Source organism: Tursiops truncatus, chromosome 1 (genome assembly GCF_011762595.2).
Source record: "Tursiops truncatus isolate mTurTru1 chromosome 1, mTurTru1.mat.Y, whole genome shotgun sequence".
Lineage (NCBI taxonomy): Eukaryota > Metazoa > Chordata > Mammalia > Artiodactyla > Delphinidae > Tursiops > Tursiops truncatus.
The window spans coordinates 76,398,447-76,413,934 of record NC_047034.1 but is presented as its reverse complement, the minus strand read 5'-3'; the positions used below and the strand labels follow the sequence as shown (position 1 = coordinate 76,413,934).

General features: G+C 45.4%; 1 protein-coding gene across 2 annotated transcripts in view; it reads right to left on the bottom strand.

Moving 5' to 3' along the window:
• Positions 1–2,269: 2,269 nt before the first annotated feature.
• The window catches only part of LOC101322056 (myomegalin), a 29,820-nt gene continuing 16,601 nt past the window's right edge, over positions 2,270–15,488 (bottom strand). For both annotated transcript variants that reach the window (XM_019920136.3, XM_073808389.1), the window contains exons 3-8: positions 11,204–11,436; positions 9,815–9,866; positions 8,784–8,971; positions 4,906–5,139; positions 3,756–3,887; positions 2,270–2,500 (exon numbers count right to left, since the gene is read on the bottom strand). In XM_019920136.3, the coding sequence (XP_019775695.2) occupies positions 2,409–2,500; positions 3,756–3,887; positions 4,906–5,139; positions 8,784–8,971; positions 9,815–9,866; positions 11,204–11,436 (931 nt within the window). In that variant the 3' untranslated portion in view covers positions 2,270–2,408. The remainder of the gene's footprint in view (positions 2,501–3,755; positions 3,888–4,905; positions 5,140–8,783; positions 8,972–9,814; positions 9,867–11,203; positions 11,437–15,488) is intronic.

The window sequence follows — 15,488 nt, the reverse complement described above, 5'->3', positions numbered from 1 at the left end:
GCACACCACATGGAATAATCATGCACGTGAAAGCACTTTGTACATTTCAATGTACCCCAAAACAGAAGAGATAGATCTTAAATATAATGAATATGCATTGCCATTAATTCAGTGATTCTTATGTTGCTTGGCATTATCTCACTATCTCACTCACTTAATGCTTCCAGCAACCACATGAGGTAGATTTTTTATTATGGTGTTAGAAATGAGGAATTTGGGACTGGCTTAAATACCTGAGAGCCTACATTGTTTGTCTAAAGCAAAAACCAAAAAAGTAGTGGCAAACCAGAACCTCCTGCAAATAGTGGGGACAAGCAGCTGTAATTAATACAGTAAAGGCTCATGACACTTTATTTGAATCTTTTGGGCCAGATGTTTCTAAGATGTCGGAATTTGTTATTCTTTTAGGAAAATAATATAAAGCACAGCCTTTATATTACACAACACCTCCAGTGAGTACTGGGATTGTATCCCACAATCAAATACATATACTGGATTCTAAAAATACAGGCATCACTTGTCTTGCCCTAGTCACTTCCAGCTCATGAAATGAGGGCCACTTCATTTGGTGTCTTTATCTGGAAGGACATTCATCCTGGAAAAACAAGTTCTCCTGTTGCTTCTCCTTCCAGTTCTATGAAAGCTACTATCACTCCACCTTCTTTTGCTCTACCTTCCATTTGAGCCCTTGAAGCTGGGACTGAGAGGATAGCAGAGCCTCCTCAGGAATTCCATCTCCTTGGAGTGTTCTGGTGAGCCCAGGTTGGAAAGGGGTAAAGGAGGAGGAATTTGGGTTCTCATCACTGCAAAGCAGTCAGCTGGAAGGTGAGCCCAGTCACACCCACACTGATATTGAGATCTAAAGCAAAGGTGGAAGGAAGCATCACTATTGGTATCTGAGGTGAGCTAGGGCCATATAATGGCCCCTGGGGTGACCTGCACTTATCTGGGTTCAGAGAAATAAGAGTGGTACCTAAATTCAGGGAAACTGAGCTTAGTACCGAGGCATCAGGAGATGTGCTGGGTTTATTTGTGGGAGGTTGACGGGGGTTGAAGAGAGCTATTGAGATGGTGTGAGTGCCTTTGCGATAACCTACTGAGAAAGGTAGCATCCAGTAAAGACAAGCACATAAAAACTATGCAATAGAACTATTTAAAAGACCAAGCCGTGAATATCGATTAAAGAATCATAGAACCTTACAGTTGGATTGTGCCTTAGGCATCTATCTCAGCAAGTTCTCCTTTCAAGGATTCACTCTCAGACATTCTCCATGAGGAAACATGTACTCTGGTCTTGAATACTTCCAAGGACAGAGAGCTCTCTCCACTATGAGGCACGCTACTTCTGTCATTGGACAGTTCTAGTTGGTAGAAATGGCTCTCATCATCAAGTCCACCTTGGCCTTCACGTCACTTTCACCCACTGGTGTTCACTCTGCCCTCTAACTCCATAGTCTAATTGCATTTCCACATGGCAGCTGTTCCAATATTTGATGAGCCTGTATTCAGAATCTTTTCTTCTCATGTACCTTTTTTCATGAAATACTCTGTCATCCTCTGAAAACTAGCAAAACTATGTCTCTTACTTGGCAACTAGAAGTTCTCTTAAAACCGAGTTATGCCATGACCAATATAGAGCACATGGGCCTAACTTTTATCCTTGACTCAGCTCTCTGGGCATTCTTCTGACCTGCTAAGTTATCAATATGGCTTAACTTGCTCTTGGTGAACCCATTCTGCTTATCAGTGCCCATCTTTTCTATGTGCTTACATGTCATCTAATTAATACCAATCCATTCTTAGTTTGAAAAAGATCAAAATAAAATTTACTCTTCTATATATATTGAAATATATTATTTCTACCTTTCTGAAAATTGGACAACTGCTATTTTCCAGGCTTGAGGCAACTCTGATCTTCATGACTTTGAGAAGCAGCTTCTGTCATTCTGTTGAAGGGAGTGCACCCGGGTCTGGTAAATGGTCTTCATTATAAACGTTCAGATTTTATGCTACTATATTTTCACGTGATAGTTTTTCTGTTCTTTCCAAGCATGTAATGGGGGTCAAGGAGTCCCACGGCCCCACTCTTAATAGCTCCAACATTTTCCCAGCATCGGCCTTTCTGGTCTAGTTCTCTGAAATAGAGATAGCTAATAGAGAAAATGTATTTTTTCCTTTAACCTTTGCTATGAATTTCAGGCCATTCTGGGTTTTCTTCTTTCCTGCCCAAATTTTACTTTTTATAGACACTCAATAAATACGTGTAAACAAGTTTTAAATAATAATTTATTAAATTGATCCATTCATTTAAAGGTAACATCTGATGCCTCCAAGTTTACATCCACGAATGCTGTTGGATAGGGCTGGAAAATCTGGAGAACATATCTTTAGACCCTCCTGCTGTCATGTCACAAGATGTCCTTACCAGAGGCAGAATAGTGACTCTCAGTGTATGAATGAGGGGTTGCAAGGGAGATATCTGGAGCTGGCTGTGCAGTTCCTAGGGAGGGAGAGACAGAGCTGCAATGAAGTCTGGAGGGACTTAGGGTACTCTCTTCACTGACTGCTCCAGACAGAAACTGACATTCTTTCCCCTCCTCATTTACACTCAGCTGGAAATGGGAAAGGGAGAGAAAGAGACACCAAGCTGGTATTCAGTTCACAGCCAGTGACCCTCTGGTTATCTGCAAAGATGGGAGAAGGGATTTATATATGAAATGTGAATTTCTCAGTGCTATTCACAATTAGAGCTTGTGAGTCTAGGGACTTGTAGGTGGGATCTCATAAGAAGCAGCCTTATCTAGATTGGGCTGTGTGGGTCTGGGCAATTTTTGTACTCTCTACCCTCTTCTCTTTGATTCTGCAGCAGAGTATTTCTGTGGAAAGGAGGAATATGGAAGTGACCTGAAAACTCCAGCTGGCTTCCCTGAAGGCCCTTTTCTTGTTGTAGAGCTGAAGCATGGACTCTGGGTTCTAACCATGGAAGCCAAAGGTGGATGCTTTCTCAGGGAATAACAAAAACCCAGTCAAGTCACACATTTGGGTAACAGATTCTTTCAAAGATATAGTTCCTTGCATTCACCAAAGTTTCAGCCCTAGTCAAACAGAAAACCTGGGAGCCTCATGCACTGGGACAATAGTATGATGTGGCTGAGTCCATGACGGGCCAAACCCTCATGTCAATGGCTGCAGTTGTAGAACAGGGTCTTTCCCCCTAATTGGCTGCTGCTGTGATGTTGTAGGGGCTCTGGTCACCTTTTTTCTGATCCTGACAAGGGAGAAGGAATGTGGAAGTACTGGTCTTCCAGCGAGAACATCTGGGTGGAAAGTGTGGAAATACGGGCCACTTGCATGGGGCGGGGGAGTGGCAGGTGCTATCCAAGGCATGTGGTAGTAACATGAAGGTGGGATGTGGTCCTCCCTCTGCTGAAGTGGGCACCATGGAAGCCTTGGCTCTATCATTTGACAGTCAGGCCACAAGCCCAGGGGCAGCACCAGGTAGTATAGGGAGTCACAAGAATGGGCATCACATCAGACAGCCCTGAGGATGAAAACTAGCCCTGCCTGGGGCAGGCCACTTGGGGTCAGTATTTGTAAAGTAGGGACAATAGTGCCTGTCCTGCTTCCCTCTCTGGGCTGACTGTGAGGAAGAGTGGAGTACTGCACACCAATGTGTTTTATAACTGCAAACCTATATGCCCTCTTGAGACTCTTAGATGTGGACAGAACCAGGAGGTTTTGGTGACTTTTCTTACTTTTTCCTTGGTGAGCTTTGCTGAGCACATATTCCAGCCTCTCCCGCAGGCGGTCATTGATGAATATGGATTCCTCCAGGCGCTGGCGCAGGTTCTGGATCTCAACAAGATTCTTTTCCAGCAGGTCGGCCCCTGTTGCGTACCACCAAGACATGGGAGAGGTAGGAAATGGGGAAGGCTGTCACTCATGGGCAGGTGGGGGGTTCTGCCCATGGTCCCCCTGCAAGATCCCTGCCCATATCTATACTTCCGTCAACTTCCTCCTCACACCTGGGCACCCAGGAAACACCAGGCAACTTCGTTTAAAGAGCTCCTGGGCTCTCAATCACATCCACTCACTGACAGAAAGACTAAGGTAAGTGGAGATGAAATTAGATCAGGCTGTGAATAATGAGTGACACTGAGTGTTTTCCTTTGGTGAGAAGTGACAAGGAAGAGCCTGGGGAGGTATCAGGACCTGAAGGAGGAGTGAGAGAAAGGAACACCTTCAAGGAGAGAAAAAGATGCACAAAGGAAAGGGTAGAAAGACCAAAATTAGCTTCATCCACCAGGACATCTTGCTTAGGGCCAGCTTTTTCTCTGAGAATTTCAAATGTTGTATTGTTACACTGTCTGCATCCCAGAAACTGAGCTGCTTTAAGGCATTCCTCTACACAGCTGAACCCCTAGCCACTGGGTGCCAGATGCCTGGCTCCAAACCCAATGGCAAAGTTTGAGAGGCAGGACTGGCTTATAGTTGTATACAAAGTGTGTGTGTGTGTGTGTGTGTGTGTGTGTGTGTGTGTGTGTAGAAATAGTCTCCCATCCTGCAATAGCTCTTGACCTAAGGAAGACCTACCTTCCCCATGGAAGGGAACACACAAATGTGAGGCAACTCAACCTCCCTACAGAGTGCCTCAGAGTGCCTTCCTTTATTGTCCTGCCCAGAGTAAGTCCCTAGGTAGGGGAAATGGGAGAGGCACATAGAAAGGACCAACACTGAGCTGGGACTTCATTCTCTGGCTGACCCACGGGATGTTGCCTTTCATCTTCTCACCCATTTTCTGTGAGCCAGGGTCTAACAGAGGAACAAAAAACCATCTGGCCAGGAAAGGAATGTATCATTCCTGTCAATGGGCTCTATTTCACCAACTGCTCCTTTGTATTTTACCAGAGGGCTTGGAGTTGGGCTGGTATAAAGAGGAGAAGGAGGATAGGTTCCCAGATGCATTCATCTTCTGAGGCCTCATCTCATCCCATGGGCCACTGCTGCCGTGAAGCCCAGGGTCTGGTGTCCCACTCAGTTGTGTGGTGCCACTCAAAGGATAGAAGGGCTGAGCAGACATGGCTTCTGAATGGTTGCTGGGCAATGAACCTGAATCAGCAGGAGTGGCTGGGCTCTCATCTGTCCAGAAAGGAATATGAGTGAGAAACAAACAGAGAAGTCAGAAATGAAGTGTTTTAAAAATAATTATACTGGGTTGAATAGTATCCTCCAAAAATTCATGTCTACCTGGAACCTCAGACTGTGACCTTTATGGATATAATTACTTAAGATGAGATGATACTGGATTAGGGTGGACCCTGAATCCAACATGACTGATACACAGGGGAGAAGACCACATGACAGTGGAGGCAGAAATGGGACTGACGCATCTTCAAGGCAAAGGATGCTTCCCGCAACCACCAGAAGTCAGGGAGAGGCAAGGAAAAGGGAGCATGGCCTGTTGATGCCTTGATTTCAGACTCCTAGCTTCCAGAACTGTGAGAGAACAAATTGCTGTTGTTTTTATTTTTGTTTTGTTTTGTTTGTTTGTTTTTGCGGTACGCGGGCCTCTCCCGTTGTGGAGCACAGGCTCCGGACGCGCAGGCTCAGCAGCCACGGCTCACGGGCCCAGCCGCTCCGTGGCACGTGGGATCCTCCCGGACCAGGGCACGAACCCGTGTCCCCTGCATCCGCAGGCGGACTCTCAACCACTGCGCCACCAGGGAAGCCCCTGCTGTTGTTTTTAACATCCAGTTTGTGATATTTTGTTACAGCAGCCTTAGAAAACGAATGCAGTAATTCGTGGAATGAAGACTAAGGTGGATATCAGTGACCCCCAGCCTAGTACTGAGTATCAGCTGAAAACTCATTTCTCAAGGACCATAAATTTCACCCCAAGGTTACTGGCATTCCTGGCCTATGATATCAAGAAGTAGTTGTTAGATGTAGTGTCTGAGGGTCACAGTGCACATGCAGGAAAAGTACAGGGGCCCCTCTCCTAGCTCCCTCTATGATCCCCAAAATGCTGGACTGTTCCCAGGGAGGTACTTCAGAAATGTGTCCTCCAACAGCAGGACTCATTGCCAATCGTGTAAGTCATGAGACTAAGGAGATGAAGCAATTTGCTGGTCTGTGAACAGGTGATCCACTCACCCAACAGTCTATGCTCTTGCCAGCAACAGAGCAGCTAGTCCTTCCTGGGGTTGTTCTGTACTGGGGCTGTTGGAAGAGGATGAGGAAGGGAAAATTGTCTCTACTTCCGGCGGATGCGCAGAAAACCTAGACGGGTGGCTTCCACTCCGCCTGCCTCAGCTTACTCTGGACGCCTTCTGAGGCTGAAGGAGTGTCTGAGGAAAGCAAGTGGTGAGTTGCATCCCACCCAGAATGGCTCATGAGACTGTAAAAATAATTCTTAAATATAGCTGATTGTCTGGCTCCCGTCCAAAGAATGACCTGGGTATTTCTGCATGGGGGATTGTAGAACCAAACAATATACGGTATCTTACAGCTCAATGATCCTACGAGAACATCATCATGTCCTTTGCTGGCTCCCTTTAGAAAAAAACCTGGCTAGGTGGCAGGGCCATAATTCAGAGAAAAGTTCAAGAGTCGCCCCTTTCAAGGATTATTATCAAGGTCCACAGAGTAGTCGGGTTTCTCCTCTAAGCAGGGAGGAGTGAAGTTCTATTTCCCTCAACCAAGCCAAGTTCCTCTAGGGAACTGCCTACTTAAGTCAGTATCCTTCCCCAGTTTACATAATACCAGATGTAATTAACATCACAGTGAAATAAAGAGGAAAGCCTTCAGTTCAGAGCCTCACTTAAAGTAGGAACTCAATCAAAATGTGATTCCCAACCCCTTTCAAAGCCCCTTTATCCCCTCCCCAGAAAATCAACTTACTCTCAGCTAAGAGCGTAGGAGGGTTCAAGTCTGTTAGTTAACAGTGATCAGCGTTTCTTGTCCCATTCTCCCCTGGCCACACAACACAGGGAGTGTGCCCTACACGGCATGTGGAAAGCAGCAGAGAAGAGCCTCCTGTGAGAGGAATTCAGCCTCACGGTGAAGCTGCCACACACCATTTGTTAACTACCCTAGACATTTTGACCCCAAAAGCAAAGAAGGAGCAGTGATAAGCCATTGCCCCTCTGAGAAAATAATGACTTCAGATGGGAAAAAGAAGGGCTTCAGTCTCCCTCTGAAAAGATAGGAATAACAGAAAATAAGGCCAATACTTTGAGAGTGCCACTCCAGCAGCCACATTTTAAATGTGGCCATTCTTACAAGTAGTGGCAGGAATTTCAGGTAAGGAGAAGGTGTATTTGCCTTTCTCCTGCTGTCCCTCAGGGCAGCGCTGAGGTGGAACCAAGTGCCTATGGGCAACTGAGTCCAAGGATGCACTCAAAACTCCCATAGGCCCTTGGATGATGTCACACACATATCAAGGGCACCCCATTCATTTATAAATTCATGGGTGCAAGTGCAATGTGTCTAGGGTCTTGTCTCCTTTGCAGAGGCTAGGCCTTTGTGTGGGGCATAGGGGCAGAAAGAGTGGAATGCGGAAAACCCTCGCCCCAGAAGCCTAGAGAAAGAGGTGTGCAACGGAGTGACTCCCTCCCTGCTTGGTCCCTGAATGCTGAGGCTGCCGTTCAGTAGACAGTCTAAGCTTTAGGGTCAGGCAGGCTCACAGTGAACGTTACCCCAAGCTGGGCTGTCTTCAGTAGGTTCCCTTACTTCACCAAGCCTCAGTGTCCTTAGCTGTGCTGTAAAATCAGAACACCAGCACCAACTGAAGAGGACTGCTGTCCTGATTAAATGAAGCAACATATGTGCAGTGGTCAATAATACAAGCATAACAGGTGCTCAATAAAGGTGTACTTCCTGTCTTCCCTTGGCTGCTACACTCGTGAGGAAACATTACGCTGCTTTGCTTCTCAGGGTAAAATGAGAAACAGGAATCGTACCAGGTCAAAACCCATTATGGCTTATTCATGCCTAAAACAGTCAGTTCAGGTAAAAACAAGAAAACAACAAAAAAAGCAAAAAAAACCCCAGATATAGCCAGGGACTAAGGATGGTTTCCTGGTCCCTGGTTGTTCACACCAAACTCTGACTCATACAGTTGCCTAAATATTCAAATGCTTTTCTCAGCAGGGAAAATAAAGAGAAGGCTTAGCAGGAGAAAACGAAGGTTTGATTTTAAACTTACTCTCCTCCTCCTATCCCTAGCAAGGCTGCCTAAGAGCCCTCCTTGGGGAATTCTGGAGAGGGGCAGGCTGGTGATGGATTCAGCCAGTCCCAGTTACTGATGGTTTAGAGGACATTACAGCTGAATTATTAGAATGATGAGTGGGATCTGTAAATCCACAAATGATAAAGAATATTTAGTGGTGAATAGAAAATAGGAACTGTGGCTGTTTACCCAAAAGAGTCCAAGATCAGAGGCCCAATGTTAATGATGTTTGCATCCATAGTGTGAAACATGACGTGACTGTGTTGCAGTGATGAGGAGCATCTGTCCCCTCCCGTTCCCAATTCACGACCCCTCCCTTCAAGTCCAATACCATGTATGTGCCTGATGGGGTCTGGTGGCTGACGACGTCGGGGACTGGGAATGGAGAAAAGCTATCTGACACCCTTGGGGCCTGTGCTCGGCACTGAGTCCCAGGCCTGTGCTCAACCAGGTGCATCACAGTGGATCTGCAGGGTCTGGCTGCCAAGATGCCTCCCCCTGGCCTAGACAAATAAGCGAGCACCCAGAAACTGGAGGCTCTCTGCATACTTACTGGCCACATCCACTGCAGGGCGCACTTCCTGTTCATCAAACAGCGGAGAGGTGCTGCTAGGGGAGCGATGGGCAGCGGACTGGGCATGGCTGTTGGAGTGGGTCTGGGGCCTAGTCTGGGGCCGGGCATCCTGCTTGGTCTCTAGGACTTCTGTCATTTTACCCTTCTTCTGCAACTCCCTTAAGATACTAGGGGGTAAGAAAGACAGAAGGAAAAGTGAAAGTCACCCAAACACCACAGCTGTATTGACCTGGGGGCTCACAGGGGAGGCCCCAGGAGTCAAGGAGACTGTTCCTTTAGGGAAGAAGCCAAACAATCCATTTCCATTTAGGGGTAGAGAGTTGGGAGGCAGGAGAGAACAACAGTGTCCAGTGCCTTGGCCACAAACATCCTGAGAAAGGGAGAAGACCCGTCAGGCTCTTCAACACTTAACGGTTCCTTCACAAGACACCCACAGGCCCGTAAGATTTCAACATACTCTGTGACATAATCCACTGAATAGTATTTAAAACTGCTTCCTGAGGCAATGTTGCCTTCTGGGTGTCTTGTAGTTTCTAGACCTCCTTCCCTAAGTATAGTTATACGCAGTATAAATCTATCTATGTCATATTTATAGTATAAATCTTTTTTCTTTCAAAGAAAATTTGTAGCCATTTAACACCTGCCAGCACTTGCTGGGTCACACTTGAAGATATCAGGTATAATCTCACTCCAGTTTTTAAAGATCTAGGGGAAATCAGAGGTGATCCCTGGGAGTACAGGAGACTCCTAAGACTGGAGAGTTAGGCTAGAGCAGCTCTATATTACTAAATTAGTGAATTAATACGAGACTGGGAACCAAAAGAAAAATAAATTAAAAAAATAGGAAATGAGACCACGTTGTCGCTCAGGATACATAATGGTGTAATGGTATAATCAGCTGTTTGGTTTTTACGGAGGGTGAGCACCCCTTGCTCCTTTGATCTTCTGGCCTTCGCTCTGGATCCTCTACCAGATTATATCTTTCATAGCCCCTGAAAATTTGGACTTACCTGAGGTCCCACAGCACCTGTTCTCTTTGATTCTTCTTACTTATACAGTCATCTGAAAAGCAAATTTAAAAAAGGATCAGTCATAATTTAAACAGCTCTCATTTACCAAATACAAACACACACTGGGTTCTCTCTCTGGGATCAGAGACACATAGCTGCTTGACTCTCAAGTCCAGGATACTCTGAATTTTCTCAGGAGACACTGGGTGGAGTCTTTAGAGAACTTGTCTGGCAGACTTTCCTGAACCCACCGTGAAGATCATCATCTCTACTCGCTCTGCCCTGAATCAGAGTAAAAAGCTGAAAATGTCTCTTTTCCCACAGGTCATGGGATACTTGTCCAGCTGGCCTCTGGACCACTCCGGCCAGAGTCTCCAAGCCCTGCCACAAGGCTGGTTCCCAGTCCCGTGTCTGTGTGTCCCATCACAGCTTTCATGCAGAACCTACTCCTGCCTCTGTAGAGGTGACAGAAATCCCTGTCCCACCTCTGCATCTGCCACCAGGAGCCTGCACAGTGGCCTCAAGCCTGCTCTTACTATGTGCCCTCAGGTCTCCAGGCAATATTCTATGTAAAAGGCTCCTGAAATAAATATTCCACTAAAGGTACGAATACACAGAGCGCCTAAATCATTCCCAAATCAGCATGATTCTTTTATCATTCTTTTTTTTTTTTTTTTTTTGCAGTACGCGGGCCTCTCACTGTGGTGGCCTCTCCCGTTGCGGAGCACAGGCTCCGGATGCGCAGGCTCAGCGGCCATGGCTCACGGGCCCAGCCGCTCCGCAGCGTGTGGGATCCTCCCGGACCGGGGCACGAACCCGTGTCCCCTGCATCGGCAGGCGGACTCTCAACCACTGCGCCACCAGGGAAGCCCTTTTATCATTCTTTTGAAGTACTCTTGATTAATATTGTTTATTTGTCCTAAGAACAATCATGCAAACTTTAGGGGCTGGTATTATTTGACCTAATTTTTTAGGTGAGGAAACAGATATCAAAAGGAATATGAGTATGTCCAGAACTAGTAATGATCACATACAGGCTAGAGCAAGAGTCTTTAGATTCCTAGTTTAGGGCTCTTTTCATGACAACCAGCTGTCCCTACTACACCTCTCTTTCAATTAGTTTCAGATAAATGCTGTCCCCCCACTGATCCCTCCTGCCATAGCAGCCACATTCCATGAGAGATGGAGGAGCAAGTAATCATCATGGCATCCTCAACCCCATGTGCCGCTCTGTTGCTCCTAACCAGCCAGTCCTGACTCTGGCCCCAAGATGGTGATTACAAAGCAGGACCCCAGATTGAAAAGTCACTCGTGGATGAGTGTGGGCCTGTGTGAGCGTAGGTCCTTGGGAGGGACTAAAGGCCCTCCTGAGGCCTGGGGCCAGATTACCTGTGTTGAACTTGCTGGCAAGGCTCTCTGCCAGCTGGCTGCCCTTGGCCAGCTGCTCACGGAAATGCTGCTCCATGTAGCAGTCAATCTTATTACTGCTGAGGAGCTCTTCAAAGGTCTTCACTGTGTTCTTGACATGCTGGATGAGAAGGGAAGAGACAGCCCTCCCAATCCTCATCTTTTCCCGCAGGTGGGTCAACTCTCGAGCCTGATCCTGGATCAAGGAATATTTCCTAAGGCGGGAAAGAAACAGTTAAGGGTGGAAGGGGGTGACTGATAGATTATGGCGCTTCAGCAGAAGGTGCTTTGAGGATTTCACCGAAAGAGCCTCCACGCTGAACTCTAGCACGTGTTTAGTGACCGGAATGTGGTAAAGAGAATGATGTGTTTCTCTGTGTGAAAGACCCCTGCTAAGATCATCTTTCCCCTTGCCCTATACTTCTGAAAATGGCTTTCTTCTCTAATTCTACTGTAAAATCTGCCCCCAGTCCCTCTCTTCAGCTTATAATCCATTTCAATACAGTAAACAAAGCTAGGTGTTAATTGAAAAGTTGAAAGGAAAATCATTATGTGAGAGAAGAGACCGCTTGTCTAGGCAGCGGGATTCTTCTTTCACCAGAATGGACCTATCTGTGCCTTTTCCATAGACAGCCAAGGCTTGATTGGCAAGACATCCTCAAGCCCTTAATTTAATCACTATATACTATTGCTTCTGTATTCTCCAGTGTAACGGCTACAGTTCTGCCCATAGGGTTCAAAAGAATGATCTGAAAAATATGATCTCCAAAAAATGTTCTGAATTAATTTAGAATCCTATGATATCTTGGCCAATATAACTACTATTTGTTATATAGAAGAGTAGAAGAGAAGGTTTTAGTTTATCTTGTTCCTGAGGGAGGCAAAGAGGTTAGATGTATGAGCAGGAATCAGCAAGCCCAATGCACCCTGTCCTCCCACCGCAAACTTGAGAAGTCACTTTACTACTTTGTGCCTCAGTTTCTTTATCTGCAAAGTGAGAGTCATTTAGCTTCTTTGCCTTTTTAGAAATACGGTCAGGATTGAAATTTATTTTAAATGTTGGGATGAGTAGAGCAAAGCCTATAAAGCATTTAATTTATCAAAATGAAGACAGATTATCATTCATTACTTTGGTAATGGCGAACTTATAAGACCAACTTGACATCCTCTGTGTTTCTACAGATGTGCCAGAGCAGAACCAACAGCTTCTGATTTCACCATTTTCTCTTGGAGACCTAGGCAGTGTTGTCTGTATTGTGCCAGCAGGAAGCACAGGTGTGTTTGTTTTCTGAGAAGCAAAAATCTGCCTGAGGCCCAGGGTCGCTGGTCTGGAACAGGCAATCCAGGTGTTGGAAGGAGCCTGAATGGGGATCAGGGCAGGTCAAGTAGCATAAAACCCCCTTTGAACCTTTTAACCCACCCTACACCTTATTCACATTTCTGTCCAACAATTCTCATGTCATTAAGCAGCTATACTGGTTACTAGGCTAAGAATTCTTTCAGTGCTGGGAGTTTTTTATTCATCTTACGCACACAGGCAAACACAGAGGGGGCTCTCAGTAAACAGTTCTTCAATAATGGAAAAGAGAAGTGCTTGCAAACCTCCACTCATCTCTCCCTGTGTTCCTGTTCTAAGTGTCCTCTCAGGGAGCCTATGGATTCTCCATTGACGCAGAAAACCCTTTCCTTAAGAAGGACCCTGCACTCACTTGTGCAGAGGTCTGTGAAATGGGATTGTCTTCAGAAATTCATCTCAATGGGTGACAGCTTCTTAGGAAGAGATGGCCTTGTCCTACACTCTTTTCATCTGGGCTTCCAAATCACCCAGAGGTTAGAACAGTTAGAGTGTTCTGTTGAAGCTATCTATTCGTATACTTTCCTTCCCCACCGGTTTGAGTTTCTCCATGGAAGAGACCAGATCTTATTTATTTATTTATTTTTGGGCGGTACGCGGGCCTCTCGCTGCTGTGGTCTCTTCCGTTCCGGAGCACAGGCTCTGGACGCGCAGGCTCTAGATGCACAGGCTCACCGGCCACGGCTCATGGGCCCAGCCTCTCCGCAGCATGTGGGATCCTCCCGGACCAGGGCACGAACCCTCGTCCCCTGCATCGGCAGGAGACTCTCAACCACTGCGCCACCAGGGAAGCCCGAGACCAGATCTTATTGATTCCAGGTGCCTAACATGGTATCTAGCAAATTATACATTCAGTAAACATTTATGAGCTATTACGTATAAAAGCCTTTCTCAAATGTAATATAAGTACAGAAAAATACTATTATTGCTGCTGCTTCAGATGCATTAAGGATTTAAGCACACTGCAAAATCTCAGAAATTCTACTTCAATATGCAGATGACTTACTTCTGTGCTCCTCATCTAGAGAGAACTCAGGAGTTAATTCAAAATATTTGTTACGACTGGCTTATAAAGGCCATAAGGCCTCGTGAGATACACTTCAGTTTTCACAAGGAAAGGTACATTACCTAGGTCATGATTTATCTCTAAAAGGACACTTTCTGTCTCCAGAAAGATAAGTACCACCCCAAGTAACCCAACCTATGACTAAGAACTTAGAGGTTTCCTCAGACCTGCAGGATACTGACAAGCCAGGGTCCCTAACTTTTCCTTGTTAGCTACTCCACTCTATGTAGGAATTGACTACAAATAACACTCAAGAACCTCTTCCTTGGGAAACAAAATATGAGAAAGGCTTTACTGAAACTAACGGGCTTTACAAAATCCTCCTGCATTGGGACCCGCCCCCCGGCCCCCAACCTGCCAACTACCCTAAACCTTTCATGCTATTTGTTTAGGAATGTCATAATCAGGCTTTGGAAGTTCTTATGCAAAAATCTGGAGGAAAAAAATAGACCCATAGCCTACAATTAGGTCCAGTGGCCCGGGCATACCCAAATTGTTTAAAGGAAGTAGCTGCAGCCTTTAAATTCCTTTGTGGGATCCTCCTGGAAACTTGTTCAGGGAAGTGAATTAAATTTACAGGTTCCTCATGTTGTAGGCAGTTTGCTAAACATTGAGCGTGCACACCATTTCTTAGCTAGTAGATTAACATGAGACTCTACTTCTGCCTCCTAATCTGAGCATTCTTTGCTGCCGCTCTTTAAACCCTGTTACCTTCCTACGCTTATCTGACAGAGAGAGACTCAACGGTGCTGAATTTGGCTCCCCAAATCTAACTCCTAGATGAGTTTTACAGAAAACCCTATTAGCCAACCCAGATTTAGTACTCTGTGTTGGTGGCTCCTATGCCACAAATTCTGAAGGGGAACGTCAAGCTGCATATACTGTAACTACTCAACACGAGCTGTTAGAAAGAGGAGTCCCTTCCTCAGTTTAATTCAGCTCAACCTACAGAACTGTCTACCCTCACTTGAGCCTGTGAATTGGCAAAAGAAAAAACTGCAAATATCTACACTGATAGCAGGTATGTCTTCAGAGTGGTCCATGGCTTTGGTATGCTCTGGGAACAGAGAAGATTTTTAAGTCCAGTGATACACCTATAAAAATGGACCTCAGGTTGCTGACCTCCTCTCTGCACTGTTATTGCCCTCACAAGTTGCTGTCATAAAAACTGAGGCTCATACCCACTGATCAGACCCTGAATACCAGGGAAATGTGATGGCTGACTTTCATGCTAAGGCTACTGCTCAAGAAATTACTAAGCTACCAAAACATTGTAATTTAAATGAACTCCATAAAATGGCACATAGCCATTTTTCCTGAATTTCCACAACCTACCGTCCACGGTAGAGCCAAATCAGATTACTTAAGACAATTTGGGTAATAGGCAAAAAATTGTATCTGATGCTGAAAGATACAAAAGTGTCATGAAGAAGGACGAATATTTAACATAAAAGAGAGGATTTGCAGAGGGCCCAAATGGCTGTCTGGTGCTTCCTGAATCTCTCAAACTACCACTCTTGCAAGCACTTTACGAGACTACCCACAATGGAATTGACAAAATGACTCAAATTATGAAAAAATATTAGTGATATGGTTGTTCTAAATTAGCAAGACACGTTTATAATCAATGTTTAAACTGTCAATCATATAACATGGGTAAAACCATTAATGTAACTCCAAGGGCTGCTCCCCCACTGTCTGGACTATTTGAATATTTACAATTAAACTTTTTCAATTGTCTCCTTTAGGGGCTATCAATATGTACTTGTAATGGTGTGTCTAGAGGAATAGAAGCTTTCCCATGTTGGAAAGCTGATGCCAACATTGTAGTCAAGAAATTATTAGAA